This window comes from Hypomesus transpacificus, chromosome 17 (assembly GCF_021917145.1).
Source record: "Hypomesus transpacificus isolate Combined female chromosome 17, fHypTra1, whole genome shotgun sequence".
Classification (NCBI taxonomy): domain Eukaryota; kingdom Metazoa; phylum Chordata; class Actinopteri; order Osmeriformes; family Osmeridae; genus Hypomesus; species Hypomesus transpacificus.
The window spans coordinates 16,469,435-16,484,645 of record NC_061076.1 but is presented as its reverse complement, the minus strand read 5'-3'; the positions used below and the strand labels follow the sequence as shown (position 1 = coordinate 16,484,645).

Below are 15,211 nucleotides of genomic sequence, written 5' to 3'. Positions count from 1 at the left end.
TCCTGTACTTCACACATTCCTGGAAAATCATGAAAGTATCAAGCTGAGAGACGAACAGAATAAAACCTGCTGTACATCTAGCGTGTTGATGGTTTAGCGCAGCCTACAGCAGATGGCTGTGAAGTACCCATTTTAGTCTGGCCGTGGAGGCTGTAAAGTCAACCCACGAAGAAGAACCCGTCGACCAATGAGGAGTCAGCGTGTGTACACCACGCCTGCGCGACTGAAATATGATAATTATGTTGATATGCTAGCTAGCAACTGGAGTTTATTTTTTGCATTTTAGGTTTCATTAAATCTTCTGTCTTTTCTCTCTCGGTGTTGTGTCTAGCGAAAATAGAAAACGCTCTGCATGAAGGGCTGATGGAAAACGCAAGAGATTTGGTGAGCTCTGCGCTTGGGTTGTGTGCTTCTGGAACGCTTGTGTAATTCTATTTCACTCCTTTTGTTGTGGTTGTAATGACAGTGCTTCCTAGCTAGCAAGTGTTGCTTCAGTTATATTTAGCAAGCTAGTTAGCCGGCTACCTAGCTGGTTAGCTAGTAAGTGAGCCGCATGTTAGATTTCGATAAACATAGGCTAGCTAAACACACTGGACTGGCCGTCTATTATTACATTCATTGCATTGCTTCTGTAGTATCACTGAGTGTGCAAGCTGCAGCTACCCAGCTAATACCAAGACAGGCCTGTCACATTGAATAGACCGCACTGCAGTGATTCCCGAGGCTCTCTTACTGTCTTGCCGAAATCCATGTAGTCTTGAGCTGCTAGCCTCAGTGCAGCTTATTGTCATGCAGAAGTGCGGGGCAAAAGGGGGCGTGTACCACTGTCATGGCTGTCAATAAACGATTTGTTTTGTAGAGTATGACATGAAGCCACAGTTCAGTTGGCTGTTGCACTTGTTGAACTGGAAATCTCCTCAACTTTGTATATTTTAATTGTACACATTTCTGCTATATCACAACGCAGGGTATTTTCATGTTAGCTCTAATACAGTATCCATGTCAGATGGTCAGGGTTTGCATGGTCCAGTGACTCTTGCATCCACCAGCTAGGAGGAGAGCGACTTTCTGTAGCAAAGGAACATAGCATCCACTACAAGTCATCAAACTGGACAAGCAATTTGGGCTATGCAGTGCCGGCTAACATTTCCAAGAACGTTCTAAGGACGCTCTAGAACGCTCTTAGAATGTTCTTAAGAAGATCTTAGCGTTAAGAGCTTCTTAACGAATCTGGGAAACCCGGCCAATGTGTTTTTCCAAACCGCTCAGCCTGAGGCACACCCTGTAGACAAGCTATAAGTGAAAGTCTCGCAGGACAGTGGTTGAGATCTGCTTTATAGCACACGGCCTGTCTATTGTCGATGGCTGTCACAGTGGACATCTCCCCCCTCCCCCCCCCCCCCCCCCCCCCCCCCCCACCTCAGGCTGAGCGACCGTCTCGTTCGGAGCGGAAGAGGCGGGACTCGTTTGGGATGTTCGATGGCTACGACAGCTGCAGCGACGAGTCCAGCAGCAGCAGCAGCTCGGAGGAGAGCGATGAGGAGGTGGGCCCTTCGCTCCCCGCCGGCCTGCCCATCATCAAGACCAACGGCCAGGTCTACACCTACCCAGACGGCAAGGCTGGCATGGGTCAGTCCTGCCAGGTCCCCTCTGCTCTCAGACATCAACGGACCCGGATCTTTCCTCTGTTGTCTAGAGTGGTGCAATAGACCTAGTATAGTGTGCTGTGAATCAATATGGATAATAATAGTCATGGCTACTTGTGAGTGGCGATGTTAGTTATTGTTTGGACAACAGAAACATAGCCCAAAGCTATACAAATTGATTAAAACCAAATTAAATGGCTTGTATTCTAACATGTCCGAATGATAAACTAGTCGCTCGTCATTGAGCCGCCTGGTTAGAAGGATGTTGTTTGTTCCCCGCAGCCACGTGTGAGATGTGTGGGATGGTTGGTGTCAGGGACGCCTTCTACTCCAAAACCAAGCGCTTCTGCAGCGTTTCGTGTTCCAGGAGCTACTCGTCCAACTCTAAGAAAGCCAGCATACTGGCTCGTCTCCAGGTAACAGCTCCCTCACCCAGGCAGGAGAAGTCTCCTGGCTACAGCACTGGTCCTGAATGGGTGCAAGGTGAAATGAAGGTGACGTCAAACAACAGTGCTTCGCATGAACTCAGCCAAAGACCCTCCAGACACAACATTCAAAATTCGAACCAATTCAGAACATTCTTCCGGGTTACAGGAGGTGATATGTGTCGCTTTGTTCTCTTTTGTTTGTTTGTTTTTAGGGGAAACCGCCCACAAAAAAGGCCAAGGTGCTCCAGAAACAGCCTCTCATGGCTAAACTAGCAGCCTACGCCCAGTACCAAGCTAACCAGCAGAACCAGGTGAAGACTAAGACAGGTGGGTTCCACACACCCCACACAAGCTGGGCCAAACAGCACATAAAGCACGGCTCTGTCACATTAAACCAGAACAAGCCCAACTGCCAGATCAGGAACCCTCTTCCCTGGATGACCTTGACCTAATTTGAAAGTAATTCCCAGTGCAGAAACCTAAGCTAGACCCAGTGATTTACCCTTGTTCTGCGGTGGGGTTTGAAGTGTGCTGTGTGTCGATGCTGGGCAGATGGCCCTGAGTTAAACTGTGTTCCCCTCACGCTGGCTGCTGGGTGCTGGGTGCAGTGGTTCCTGTGGAGGCCTTCGACTGGGGGCGCTACATCGGCAGCGGGGAGATGGCCGGGGCTCCTGTCAGCTGTTTCAAACACGTAAGCAGACATTTACGTTGAGTCATTTAGCAGACGCTTTCATCCAAAGCGACATCCAAGAGAGCGCTTTACAAACGGCGCATAGGTCAATGATCATAAACAACGAGATAGCCCCAAAACATTAGTAGCCAAAACATGAAGCATACATTGTGAAAAGCAAATAAGTGCCAATGGGAAGAACCAGAAGAGCATGTAATTAAACACATTTCAATTTAACAACATGATCCTCGAAAGTGCTGTAGTGTACCTGGAGGAAAACAAGCAACAATAATATAATTCACAGCGAGTACAAGAAGTTAAATCAGTTACAACTAACCAACAAGTGCAACGAGTCCCTCAACAAGTGTCATCCTGTGTTCCTGGAGGAAATAAACTAACATCTGATCCAACAAATCTTTCTTAAGTACCCGTACTTAAGACACGTCCAGCCCACCTCTGCTAGCTTTCCTTTCACTGTTATTACTTTTAACGGGAAAGACTGAGCACAACTCCTTAGCACAGGACAGCTGCTGTATCGGTTCCACATGTTGTTCCACATGTTGTTCCACATGTTGTTCCACATGTTGTTCCACATGTTGTTCCACATGTTGCTAGGAAACACGTGTGTTCACTTGGAGAACATGCAGACTCCACACAGAGCCCGCCCGGGACACAGCCCACCCGAGCCCCCCCACAGTGCCCGTGCCGCTGTCCGGCATCACGGGCATGAGACGGCCCTCGCAGATGTGAAAACACCTGACTTCCTGTGACACAGGAAGTTGCTGTAGAGAAGGTGACCCTGCTGTGTGTGATTGTGCCTGTGCTGCCTGTCTGCCCCAGGTGCCCATGGGGACGTCATGGGGCGATATCTGTGAAGGCGTGAGGGTGGAGGTGCCAAACACAGACAGCGGCCTGCCCATGAAGGTCTACTGGATCGCAGGCATCATAAAACTGGCAGGTGAGCAGAGACTGAAAACATCCATTTCAAAAGTTAACTGGAAATACCATTGCTTAGCGTGTCTTAATAACGAAATAAATTATTTACTATTAAATAGAAATCAATACAATTCAGTGTGGGTGTGTGCTTGTGTGTGTGTGTGTTTTTGCGTGTGTGTGTTCACACGCAGGCTTCAAGGCTCTGCTGCGGTACGAGGGTTTCGACAGCGACTCCACCCGGGACTTCTGGTGTAACCTGTGCGTCCCAGACATCCACCCTGTGGGCTGGTGTGCTGAGGGAGGAAAGCCCCTCGTTCCCCCCATATGTAAGAGGGGCGTCCTCTCTACCACATCCTCTCTCCTGGTGCTGCCTTCTGGTCAGGCTGTCTTCACAGTCCAGTCATCTTCTCTGTCTCTCTCTCTCTGCCTCTGCCTCTCACTCTCTCTCTCACTCTGTCTCTCTCTCTCTCTCTCTCTCTCTCTCTCTCTCTCTCTCTCTCTCTCTCTCTGTCTCTCCGTGTCTCTCTCTGTGTCTCTCTTTCTATCTCTCTGTTTCTATTTCTCTGTTTCTATCTCTCTCTGTCTCTCTCTATCTCTCTCTGCAGCCGTGCAGCACAAGTGCACCAACTGGAAATCCTTTCTGGTAAAACGTCTCACGGGCTCAAAGACCCTGCCTCCTGATTTCTCCACTAAGGTGAGCCACAGATGTATGACCCACCACTTACAGAATGTCACAGACAGGCGTCATTGTTGACGGAAGAATCCCTTCTTGTGAGGGACTTTTCTTTTGAGGAATTCAGATTCTTGTCATTCGGATTGTGACACCTACTGTCACAGCATGGTACCATAATGTAGGTGTGCCTGTCCAAATCAGTGATGCATTGGTACACCCACGGCAATACTCGAACATCCTGTCTCTGATGGGATAACTTCCTGTCTCTGATGGGCTAACTTCCTGTCTCTGATGGGCTAACTTCCTGTCCCTGATGGGCTAACTTCCTGTCCCTGATGGGCTAACGTCCTGTCCCTGATAGGCTAACTTCCTGTCTCTGATGGGCTAACTTCCTGTCTCTGATGGGCTAACTTCCTGTCTCTGATGGGTTAACTTCCTGTCTCTGCCCTCTAACGTCCTGTGCCTGCGCAGGTTCAGGAGAGCATGCAGTTCCCCTTCAAGAAGCTGATGCGCGTGGAGGTGGTGGACAAAGCCCACCTGTGCCGGACGCGCGTGGCCCTGGTGGAGCAGGTGATCGGGGGACGCCTCAAGCTGGTCTACGAGGAGTGCTCCGACGGCACCGACGACTTCTGGTGCCACATGTACAGCCCGCTCATCCACAGCATCGGCTGGTCGCGCAGCATCGGCCACCGCTTCAAACGATCCGGTCAGCAGGCCTCCATAGTTGGCTCGTCAGTCGATGGACGCATGGGTCCCTCGTGGGGGGGAAACACGAGGGGTAATAAGCGTAGCTTTGTGATCTGTCGTTTTTTCTCTCTTCAGATGTGTCGAAGAAGCTTGAAGGTCAAGTGGATGCTCCCGGAAAGCTCTTTGCTAAGGTACGTATGGGTGCCACTGTGGCTCACCGGACTAACGCACCACGCGGCAGCGTGGGTTCGAATCCGGTCCGGGCCCATTCCCGCATGGCATCCCCTCATTCTCCCCCCACATTTCCTATCCTCTCCAAAACACACTATTGCTATCATAAAATAATAACTGCAGAAACGCCTCCAAAAGTATACCTTTTGAGAGAAAGACGCGTTCGCTCGCTCGGCCTCACAGGAGTCGGATCAGGACGTTGGCGGCTGAAGTGTCGGTCCTGATCCAGAACCTGACAACGCATGTGCTTGTCTTCAGGTGAAGGACGTGGACCAGAGTGGGGACTGGTTTAAAGACGGGATGAAGCTAGAAGCCATCGACCCGCTCAACCTGTCGGACATCTGTGTGGCTACCGTCAGGAAGGTGAGTATTCCGGGGGGAGCCCCGGTCGCTGAGGTCGTACTGCAGCGACCCTCGGTTCAAAATCCAGCCTGGGTAAATGGCTGTGTCCTTCTCCCTCTGTCTCTATTTCTGCCTTTCCTGTCACACTTCACTTAAAACGTGAAATAAAGCATGAAATATATAATTTGAATGAATATATTTGAAGGTGAGTTGAAGAGTGTTCCCCTCGAGATGAATCTGTGAGAGGATTCCAGAGCCTTCCGGTCGTGTGAGCCTCTTTAAGGATGCTGTTCATTAGACTTCCGGTCGTGTGAGCCTCTTTAAGGATGCTGTTCATTAGACTTCCGGTCGTGTGAGCCTCTTTAAGGATGCTGTTCATTTGACTTCCAAGCCCTTCCTGAACTGCCTTGTTACTGGCCCTGAATCTAGGTCCTGGCGGATGGATACCTCATGATCGGCATCAATGGTTCAGAGGCTGCGGATGGATCTGACTGGTTCTGCTATCACTCTACCTCGCCCTCGATCTTCCCTGCCGGATTCTGCGAAATCAACATAATCGAGCTCACCCCACCTCGAGGTACGACCCGGACCAGCCTCCATCTGTATGTGTCGTTCCAGAAATATCACTTCTCGTCCTTATCTCACCCTCCAGATGAGTTGGCTGTTTTCTCCTGCTTGCTTAGCCTCTCCAACCCTACAGCCGACACCCACCCTGTATAACCCCGCCACTTTTACACCGCACACTGTGATATCTCCTGGTGTCTTCCATCACGCTACTTTGAAAGTGTGTTTTGAATCTGTGGGAGGTGGTTTAACAACAACTTTTAAAATGACCGTCTGAATAGCTGTTTGCGTTCAGGGGAGGGGAGGGGGGGGAGGAGGGTCAGTGCAGTGCTTGTAGTCTAAGTGAGAGCTTCTCTCCTCTGCAGGATACACAAACCTCCCATTCAAATGGTTTGACTACCTCAGGGACACAGGCTCTGCGGCGGCACCAGTTCACCTCTTTAACAAGGTAACCTTGTTCAGCTCCTGCTCGACTAGCCAGGCCTGCAGGGCTCATCTCTGCTCCTGCTCGACTAGCCAGGTCTGCAGGGCTCATCCCTGCTCCTGCTCGACTAGCCAGGCCTGCAGGGCTCCTCCCTGCTCCTGCTCGACTAGCCAGGCCTGCAGGGCTCATCTCTGCTCCTGCTCGACTAGCCAGGCCTGCAGGGCTCATCCCTGCTCCTACTCGACTAGCCAGGCCTGCAGGGCTCATCCCTGCTCCTGCTCGACTAGCCAGGCCTGCAGGGCCCCATCCCTGCTCCCATTCGACTAGCCAGGTCTGCAGGGCTCATCCCTGCTCCTGCTCGACTAACCAGGTCTGCAGGGCTCATCTCTGCTCCTGCTCGACTAGCCAGGCCTGCAGGGCTCATCCCTGCTCCTGCTCGACTAGCCAGGCCTGCTGGGCCCCATCCCTGCTCCCATTCGACTAGCCAGGTCTGCAGGGCTCATCCCTGCTCCTGCTCGACTAGCCAGGTCTGCAGGGCTCATCCCTGCTCCTGCTCGACTAGCCAGGTCTGCAGGGCTCATCTCTGCTCCTGCTCGACTAGCCAGGCCTGCAGGGCCCCATCTCTGCTCCTGCTCGACTAGCCAGGTCTGCAGGGCCCCATCCCTGCTCCTGCTCGACTAGCCAGGTCTGCAGGGCTCCTCCCTGCTCCTGCGCGACTAGCCAGGCCTACAGGGCCCCATCCCTGTTCCTGCTCGACTAGCCAGGTCTGCAGGGCCCCATCCCTGTTCCTGCTCGACTAGCCAGGCTTGCAGGGCCCCATCCCTGTTCCTGCTCGACTAGGCAGGTCTGCAGGGCTCATCCCTGCTCTGGCTCGAATAGCCAGGTCTGCAGGGCTCATCTCTGCTCCTGCTCGACTAGCCAGGTCTGCAGGGCCCCATCCCTGTTCCTGCTCGACTAGCCAGGTCTGCAGGGCTCATCCCTGCTCCTGCTCGACTGGCCAGGTCTGCAGGGCTCATCTCTGCTCCTGCTCGACTAGCCAGGCCTGCAGGGCCCCATCTCTGCTCCTGCTCGACTAGTCAGGCCTGCAGGGCCCCATCCCTGTTCCTGCTTGAGTAGCCAGGTCTGCAGGGCCCCATCTCTGCTCCTGCTCGACTAGCCAGGTCTGCAGGGCCCCATCCCTGTTCCTGCTCGACTGGCCAGGTCTGCAGGGCTCATCTCTGCTCCTGCTCGACTAGCCAGGCCTGCAGGGCCCCATCTCTGCTCCTGCTCGACTAGTCAGGCCTGCAGGGCCCCATCCCTGTTCCTGCTTGAGTAGCCAGGTCTGCAGGGCCCCATCTCTGCTCCTGCTCGACTAGCCAGGTCTGCAGGGCCCCATCCCTGTTCCTGCTCGACTAGCCAGGTCTGCAGGGCCCCATCCCTGTTCCTGCTCGACTAGCCAGGTCTGCAGGGCTCCTCCCTGTTCCTGCTCGACTAGCCAGGTCTGCAGGGCTCATCTCTGCTTCTGCTCGACTAGCCAGGTCTGCAGGGCCCCATCCCTGTTCCTGCTCGACTAGCCAGGTCTGCAGGGCTCATCCCTGCTCCTGCTCGACTAGCCAGGTCTGCAGGGCCCCATCCCTGTTCCTGCTCGACTAGCCAGGTCTGCAGGGCTCATCTCTGCTCCTGCTCGACTAGCCAGGTCTGCAGGGCCCCATCCCTGTTCCTGCTCGACTAGCCAGGTCTGCAGGGCCCCATCCCTGTTCCTGCTCGACTAGCCAGGTCTGCAGGGCCCCATCCCTGTTCCTGCTCGACTAGCCAGGTCTGCAGGGCTCCTCCCTGTTCCTGCTCGACTAGCCAGGTCTGCAGGGCCCCATCCCTGTTCCTGCTCGACTAGCCAGGTCTGCAGGGCCCCATCCCTGTTCCTGCTCGACTAGCCAGGTCTGCAGGGCTCATCCCTGCTCCTGCTCGACTAGCCAGGCCTGCAGGGCTCATCCCTGCTCCTGCTCGACTAGCCAGGTCTGCAGGGCCCCATCCCTGTTCCTGCTCGACTAGCCAGGTCTGCAGGGCCTGTAGTTTTGGGGTACATGGCGGGGTGGAGGGACCATGTGACCCAATGCCAACGTAAATCTCTATAACATGTAGTTGAATGACAAAAAAAAATGACAAAAGTTTAAACATCTCACATTTTTTGCTGAGTTGGCCGCTGCCATAGATCGTATCCTCCTCTGTGAGTCATGACGATAAACTAATAATAATAATAATACCAAAACAAACAAAAAGATCCTTCTCTACCACACAACACAACCCAGAAGTTGTAGGTATGCATGAGGGGGGCGTGAGGGGGGCGTGCGGGGGGCGTGAGGGAGGCCCCAGAGACTGAGTACCCCCTGCTGTGACCCCCCAAGGAGGTTCCCAACCACGGCTTCCGCGTGGGCATGAAGCTGGAGGCTGTGGACCTGATGGAGCCGCGCCTGGTGTGCGTCGCCACGGTGACCCGCATCGTCCACCGCCTGCTGCGGATCCACTTTGACGGCTGGGAGGACGAGTACGACCAGTGGGTGGACTGCAGGTCACCTGACCTCTACCCTGTGGGCTGGTGTCAGCTGACCGGCTACCAGCTGCAGCCCCCCGCTGTGCAGGGTTAGTACACATACACACACACACACACATATATTTATATACACACACCAACACATGTACACACGCGCTCACACACATGAATATATTTATATACACACATACACACACCAACACACACACACATATATTTTTATATATATACATACACACATAAACATGCACACACGCATACGTGTATACTGTACACACACGCAAACACACACACATAAATCAGGTACAGCTCGCCAAAGGGCTTGTCAGAATGCCACAGAGCCTCTGAATGCAGCCATGAACAGTGAGATTGTTAGGACTCTTTTAGAAAGAGTTCAGTCTGTGGCTGTTTGTGTCTTCATGTCTGGAAGGCTCCACCCAGTGCAGTGAGGGATTGCATTGTTCTTGTTTTCAGAAAGCTCATTCTCCTTTGATTTGTAGACAGTTCATATAATGGGATTTTGGTGAATGAGTTGATTATGTGGCATGGTAGATAAATGATTGGACTGTTTATATGTGTGTGTGTGCGTGTGTGTGGGTGCATGTGTGTGTGCGTGTGTGTGTGTGCATGTGTGTGTGTGGTTCTTAGCCTCCAGGGAGCTGCCTGCCAGTGTGGCCAAGCAGAGGAAGAAATCTCAGCAGTACAAAGGCCAGAAGAGAAGTGGGTCATCCCTCTCTCATCCCACCCCTGCCTCAGCCCCCCCCCCCCCCCTCTGTCTGTCTTTCTCTGTCTCTGTCTGTCTCTCTCTCTCTGTCTCTCTCTCTCCCCTTCTAACACCCTCATCCCTTTTTCCATTATGCATTGCCATGTCCTCTATGTCTCCCCCTCTGTCCCCTGTCATCACTCCTCTCTCCCCCCACACACTACCTCTCCCTCACACACTACCTCAGCCTGCCACTAAGCCTGCCACTTCTTTACTGCCCTCTGCCACCCCTCTCTCCCCTCTGCTCCTCCACGCCTCTGTCTCTCCTCTGCTCCTCCACCCCTCTCTCCCCTCTGCACCTCCACTCCTCTCTCCCCTCTGCCCCTCCACCTGTCTCTCCCCTCTGCCCCTCCACCCCTTTCTCTCCCCTCTGCTCCTCCACCCCTTTCTCTCCCCTCAGCTTCTCCACCCCTCTCTCTCCCCTCTCTCCCCTCTGCCCCTCAACCCTTCTCCCTGGGAACAGAGCGGTCCTCTTCACAGCTCACTAGCCATGCAAGCTTCCCTTTTAACACCAAAGCACAGCTCCGAAAGCAAGCGTGGACCTCCTGCTAATTCTAGATCAAATATGCAGTTTGTTTGGGACTGTAGATCAAAACGGAATCCTCACAGACACACAGTCATTGAATGTACAAAAATGAAAACATGAACAGTTATTAACAATGCCATAATTATGATAGATGTCATATTTAAGACATAAATTCAGTTTAACAACGTTAAAAGAACGATAAGAAATGAACGGGTCGTGACCCTAACAAAAAAATCTCTAATAATAATAATACCAATGTTTTCTTGTTCAGTACATTTATAATGTGTTTATGTGCTGTGGGTTTCTCCTAGAGCGGAAACTTCCCCTCTGCAAGAGACCAGTCAGTCTCTCTGGTGTGGTGTTGACAGGGGTCCCCCCCAGGAACCTGTCAGGGGATGAGAACATGACCCCGCCCAATTACCCGTCCCCCCCCACGCCTGCGTCGGCCGCGGGGACGGGGACAGGCCCGCCCGCCTCGGCAGGTCCGGGCCGCAGCCCTGATGCAGCTCATGGTAAACATCCACCCGCTGGAACGAAAAGGACACGCAAGAGCACCAACCCTGTCCCAAGCACAGCAACACCCAGTCAACTGCTTCTCTCGCTCTTTATATCTCTCTCTCTCTATCTCTCTATATATCTCTCTCTATATCTCTCTCTATCTCTCTATATCTCTCTCTCTCTCTCTCTATATCTCTCTCTATCTCTCTATATCTCTCTGTATATCTCTCTCTCTATCTCTCTATATATCTCTCTCTCTATATCTCTCTATATATATCTCTCTATATATCTCTCTATATATCTTTCTCTATCTCTCTATATATCTCTCTCTATCTCTCTATCTCTCTATATATCTCTCTATCTCTCTATATATCTCTCTATATATCTCTCTATATATCTCTCTCTATCTCTCTATATATCTTTCTCTATCGCTCTATATCTCTCTCTATCTCTCTATCTATCTCTCTATATATCTCTCTATATATCTCTCTATATATCTCTCTCTATCTCTCTATATATCTCTCTATATATCTCTCTATATATCTCTCTATCTCTCTATATATCTCTCTATCTCTCTATATATCTCTCTATATCTCTCTATATATCTCTCTCTATCTCTCTATATATCTTTCTCTATCTCTCTATATCTCTCTCTATCTCTCTATATATCTCTCTATATATCTCTCTCTATCTCTCTCTCTATCTCTCTATATATCTCTCTATATATCTCTCTATATATCTCTATATATCTCTCTATATATCTCTCTCTATCTCTCTATATATCTCTCTATCTCTCTATATATCTCTCTATATATCTCTCTATATATCTCTCTCTATCTCTCTATATATCTCTCTCTCTCTCTCTATCTCTCTCTCCCAGGGGCGGAGTTGCAGATGAAGGAGGAGCCAGTCGAGGGGGGTGACTTCGCCTGCCCGCAGGGGGGCGTGTCCGACCCGGAGACCAACGGCTCTGGAAGTTTCTACCTGAAGCAGGAACCTTGAGGGAGCGGACATCCCCACGCTCGCACCTGGTGGGGTGGGGGTGGGGGGGGGTTGGGGGGTAAGGCAGGCAATCTATCTCAAACATCCTCCAGCCCTCTCCAACTGGGTTAGCTTAGCTGGGTGGCTGCAGCAGCCAGGGACAGGGTGGCAGCGGGTTTTTTCTAGATGCTCTTCTCGGTGCAACGGAACCAGTCAAATCAGGTGCACCTGGAGTGTCAGGAAGAGTTTGAGATGTTGTATGGCCCCAGGTCTTCCACAAACACACGGGGGGGCAGGGTCGTCCACGGCTGGCAACGACCCCAGACGGGGTCAGGTCTAGCAGGAGTCTGCAGACCAGCAGAGAAACAGCGAGACGCTCTCTTGGCCTTTATGACAATAGTGTTCTCTCAGTTTGGCTTCATTTTGTATGGCAAGCGAAAAAAGAAAACGATGGGTTTTTCTTTCTTTTTTTTTTTTAGGAATTTTTCAAAGCTGAGATCTTTTGTGCATCTCTTGTACTTTGTTACTTTGACGACTAGGATCATCTCTATGGGTATACTGTGAGTATTCAGTAATCAGCTGTTCCTAAAACAGGGTGTGTATTGTGTATTAACGTTTGATGAACTTGGGACTGAACATTACTGGTAGACATTCATCCCCAATCACAGACCAGGAGCAAGACCCACCTCTGCCAGCCTTCCTAGAAGGTCTACACTGGACTACGTCAAAGCAGCTTGAGGTCACTCGTGTCCGATCCTTGTGTTTAGGGTCAGTGCTAACTGACAGGTCGACATCAGGGTCACCTGTGGGTGTACCCGGGGGCCTTGGAAGTGGACTCATCTCGCTAGCTTCCAACCCTGTTCCTGGAGAGCTACCTGCCTGTTGGGGCTTGCCCCCCAACCACACTCATTTGAACCTGATTCAACGCGAGTTACCTGATCAACCAGCTCGTGACCAGACTGGGGTGTTCTGGATTAGTGTTGGCGTGTGAGCCTGCAGCCAGGAGCTCTCCAGGAGCAGGGAGGGACACCACTGCTTTAGAGATTCAGCCGACAGTTTAACTGGAGTGAAGAGTCGCTGTTATTGAGGTTTATCACGGCTCAGTGGGTCTAACATTCTTATGCAAATGTAGATCCCATCAGTATGAAAGGTCTTCTTTGATCGTGTTGAATGTTATATTAAGCCTATAGCATAACTACAGAGAAGATGTCACGATAGAGCCATATGAATATTGACAGAAGTATTCAGCCGAGCCGACTGTCCGTATGATCCATCTCTCATCACTGCCGACATCATCGACACAACATCCTTACGTTGACACCTATAGACTTATAGCTGTCGCTAATGTTTGATCTTCCTCTGTAAGAAGTGGTCTAAAGTGTGCTGTAGGGCAAGTTTATAGAGCGATGGCATTAAGGCTGTAGGTAACTGCCACATCTGAAATGGTGAATAACATTATCAGGCTATCACTAACCAGCTATCACACAGGCCCACACAAGTAGTGGGAGCCAAGTTATAAGATGTTACGAGATGTTAAGTTGTCCGAATATATTGTAGAGAAAAATATATATGATATATAAACAGAACAATATAGTATATAGCAACAGAGGCAATTTACAACAAATCGATTTTTTTAATTTTTAAGATTTCCACATCAAACATTTAAGAAAGGAATTTATCCATATTATATACATAATTTACTCCTATCACAATTGAATGCACTCCCCCGTTTCACTTTCTATACCGGTAAGATTGATAATTTACTCTCAGGAAATCCTCTTGTAAATATATAAGCTTTAGTGTCGTAATGGTGGTCGAGAAAGTTGTTTGTTGTCGGCATGCTGAAATCAGACGCAGGTGGAAGAGTTCAATGTGTTAGTCCAGCACCCCCACACTGTACGTCACTAGCTACAGCCACCTCAGACACACAGAGACCTATGGAAAACGCTTGTGATACAATGGCTCTCCTTAATGTGTTGGTTTCTCTGGAATGGTAAGATGTTTTGTAAGGATTACCCACGCGTACGTCACTGTTGGATGTATAGATGTTTGGTTTCAACTTTCTTAAGCAAGTGTTATGTTTAATGTTTCGCTATGTCCGGTGTCTGTTCTTGCAGTTGACTGTATGTTTTGTATGACAAAGCCTTGGACTAGAACCTAAACCGGCGTAACATTTTTATTTTATTATTACAGGTATTTGGTTACCTGTAGTAATCATACAGCAATAGTCTAGCTAGTGTGTCTGTGTGTGTGTGTGTGTGTGTGTGTGTGTGTGTGTTCTAAAATATACTATCCCATCAAAACTCAAGTCACACAAACAATCAAAAAATATAACTTCATTTTCATTAGCATTCCCCTTTCTCTCCTTTTTAAATTTGTATTCCTTTTTAGTTTTCAATATCCACAGAATGTGTTTCGGAAAGAGACCAAATCCTGGACATGTTTTGTACATCGATGTTACTGCTTTGATATATGGCATGACTGTTTGAGGGGAAAACATTTGGCACCATCCTCTTATCAACAACTGTTCTCCGTGTTTAGAATATGGACGATAGCAAGTATCACGGTGTCAAGGCTGCGGTGTGGGAGAACAAGCCCCAATTAGGGTCAAAACAAAACGCACAAGTGGACACTAGGGCTCTTCAGACATTAATGTGTGTGTGTGTGTGTGTGAGTGTGTGAGTGTGTGTGTGGGTGTGTGTGAGTGTGTGTGTGTGTGAGTGTGAGTGTGAGTGTGAGTGTGTGTGTGAGTGTGTGTGTGTGTGTGTGAGTGTGTGTGTGTGTGTGTGTGTGTGAGTGTGTGTGTGTGTGTGTGAGTGTGTGTGTGTGTGTGTGTGAGTGCACACGTGTAGTCAGCTGCATGTAGCCATGTCTTCAGTCTTCTCGTGTTCCCTTGTGCCAGTGGCTGGGCTTGTAGTTCATGTCTAACTTGGGTTTGTGATGATGTAGTGTGTGTGTGTGTGTGTGTGTATGCGTGCCCTTGTTACTAATGTGACATCCCTTCATCTATTGTATTTGTATCATGGTGCTACATATATATTTGATAAAGTGATGATCTTATATTAAGAATGGAATGATTTCATAAACTGTGACAATTGGTGGAAAAATCTGGGTCTTGTTATTGTATTTTGGATAAAATTACAGATTAGATAAAAGAAAATGTATTATGTCAAGATGTGTTCTTTGCATGGCACTTGTGGAGTCTATTAGTACGTCTGTCTGTTTGGGGTTAGTTTTTTTACATTAGTTTTTTACTGTGAGTATATCGTTTCCATGGTCAATGTGCCGTAAGCATAAAGTTTACTAAACTGTATC

At 49.9% G+C, this 15,211-nt stretch overlaps 1 protein-coding gene across 2 annotated transcripts; it reads left to right on the top strand.

The window, feature by feature from the left end:
- The first annotated feature begins 220 nt into the window (after nucleotides 1-220).
- On the top strand, nucleotides 221-14,393 carry LOC124479602 (MBT domain-containing protein 1-like). 2 transcript variants are annotated; one of them, XM_047038417.1, is made up of 17 exons: nucleotides 221-384; nucleotides 1,425-1,629; nucleotides 1,929-2,062; nucleotides 2,287-2,401; nucleotides 2,683-2,765; nucleotides 3,585-3,702; nucleotides 3,872-4,006; nucleotides 4,286-4,374; nucleotides 4,825-5,059; nucleotides 5,176-5,231; nucleotides 5,530-5,634; nucleotides 6,043-6,190; nucleotides 6,543-6,625; nucleotides 8,983-9,217; nucleotides 9,777-9,848; nucleotides 10,729-10,929; nucleotides 11,796-14,393. In XM_047038417.1, the coding sequence occupies exons 1-17, from the start codon at nucleotides 364-366 to the stop codon at nucleotides 11,915-11,917; spliced, it is 2,157 nt and encodes a 718-aa protein (XP_046894373.1). In that variant the 5' UTR covers nucleotides 221-363; the 3' UTR covers nucleotides 11,918-14,393. The 2 variants fall into 2 exon arrangements, with proteins under 2 accessions (XP_046894373.1, XP_046894372.1); XM_047038416.1 differs by having other exon boundaries at nucleotides 1,929-2,140.
- The last annotated feature ends 818 nt before the right edge of the window (nucleotides 14,394-15,211 follow it).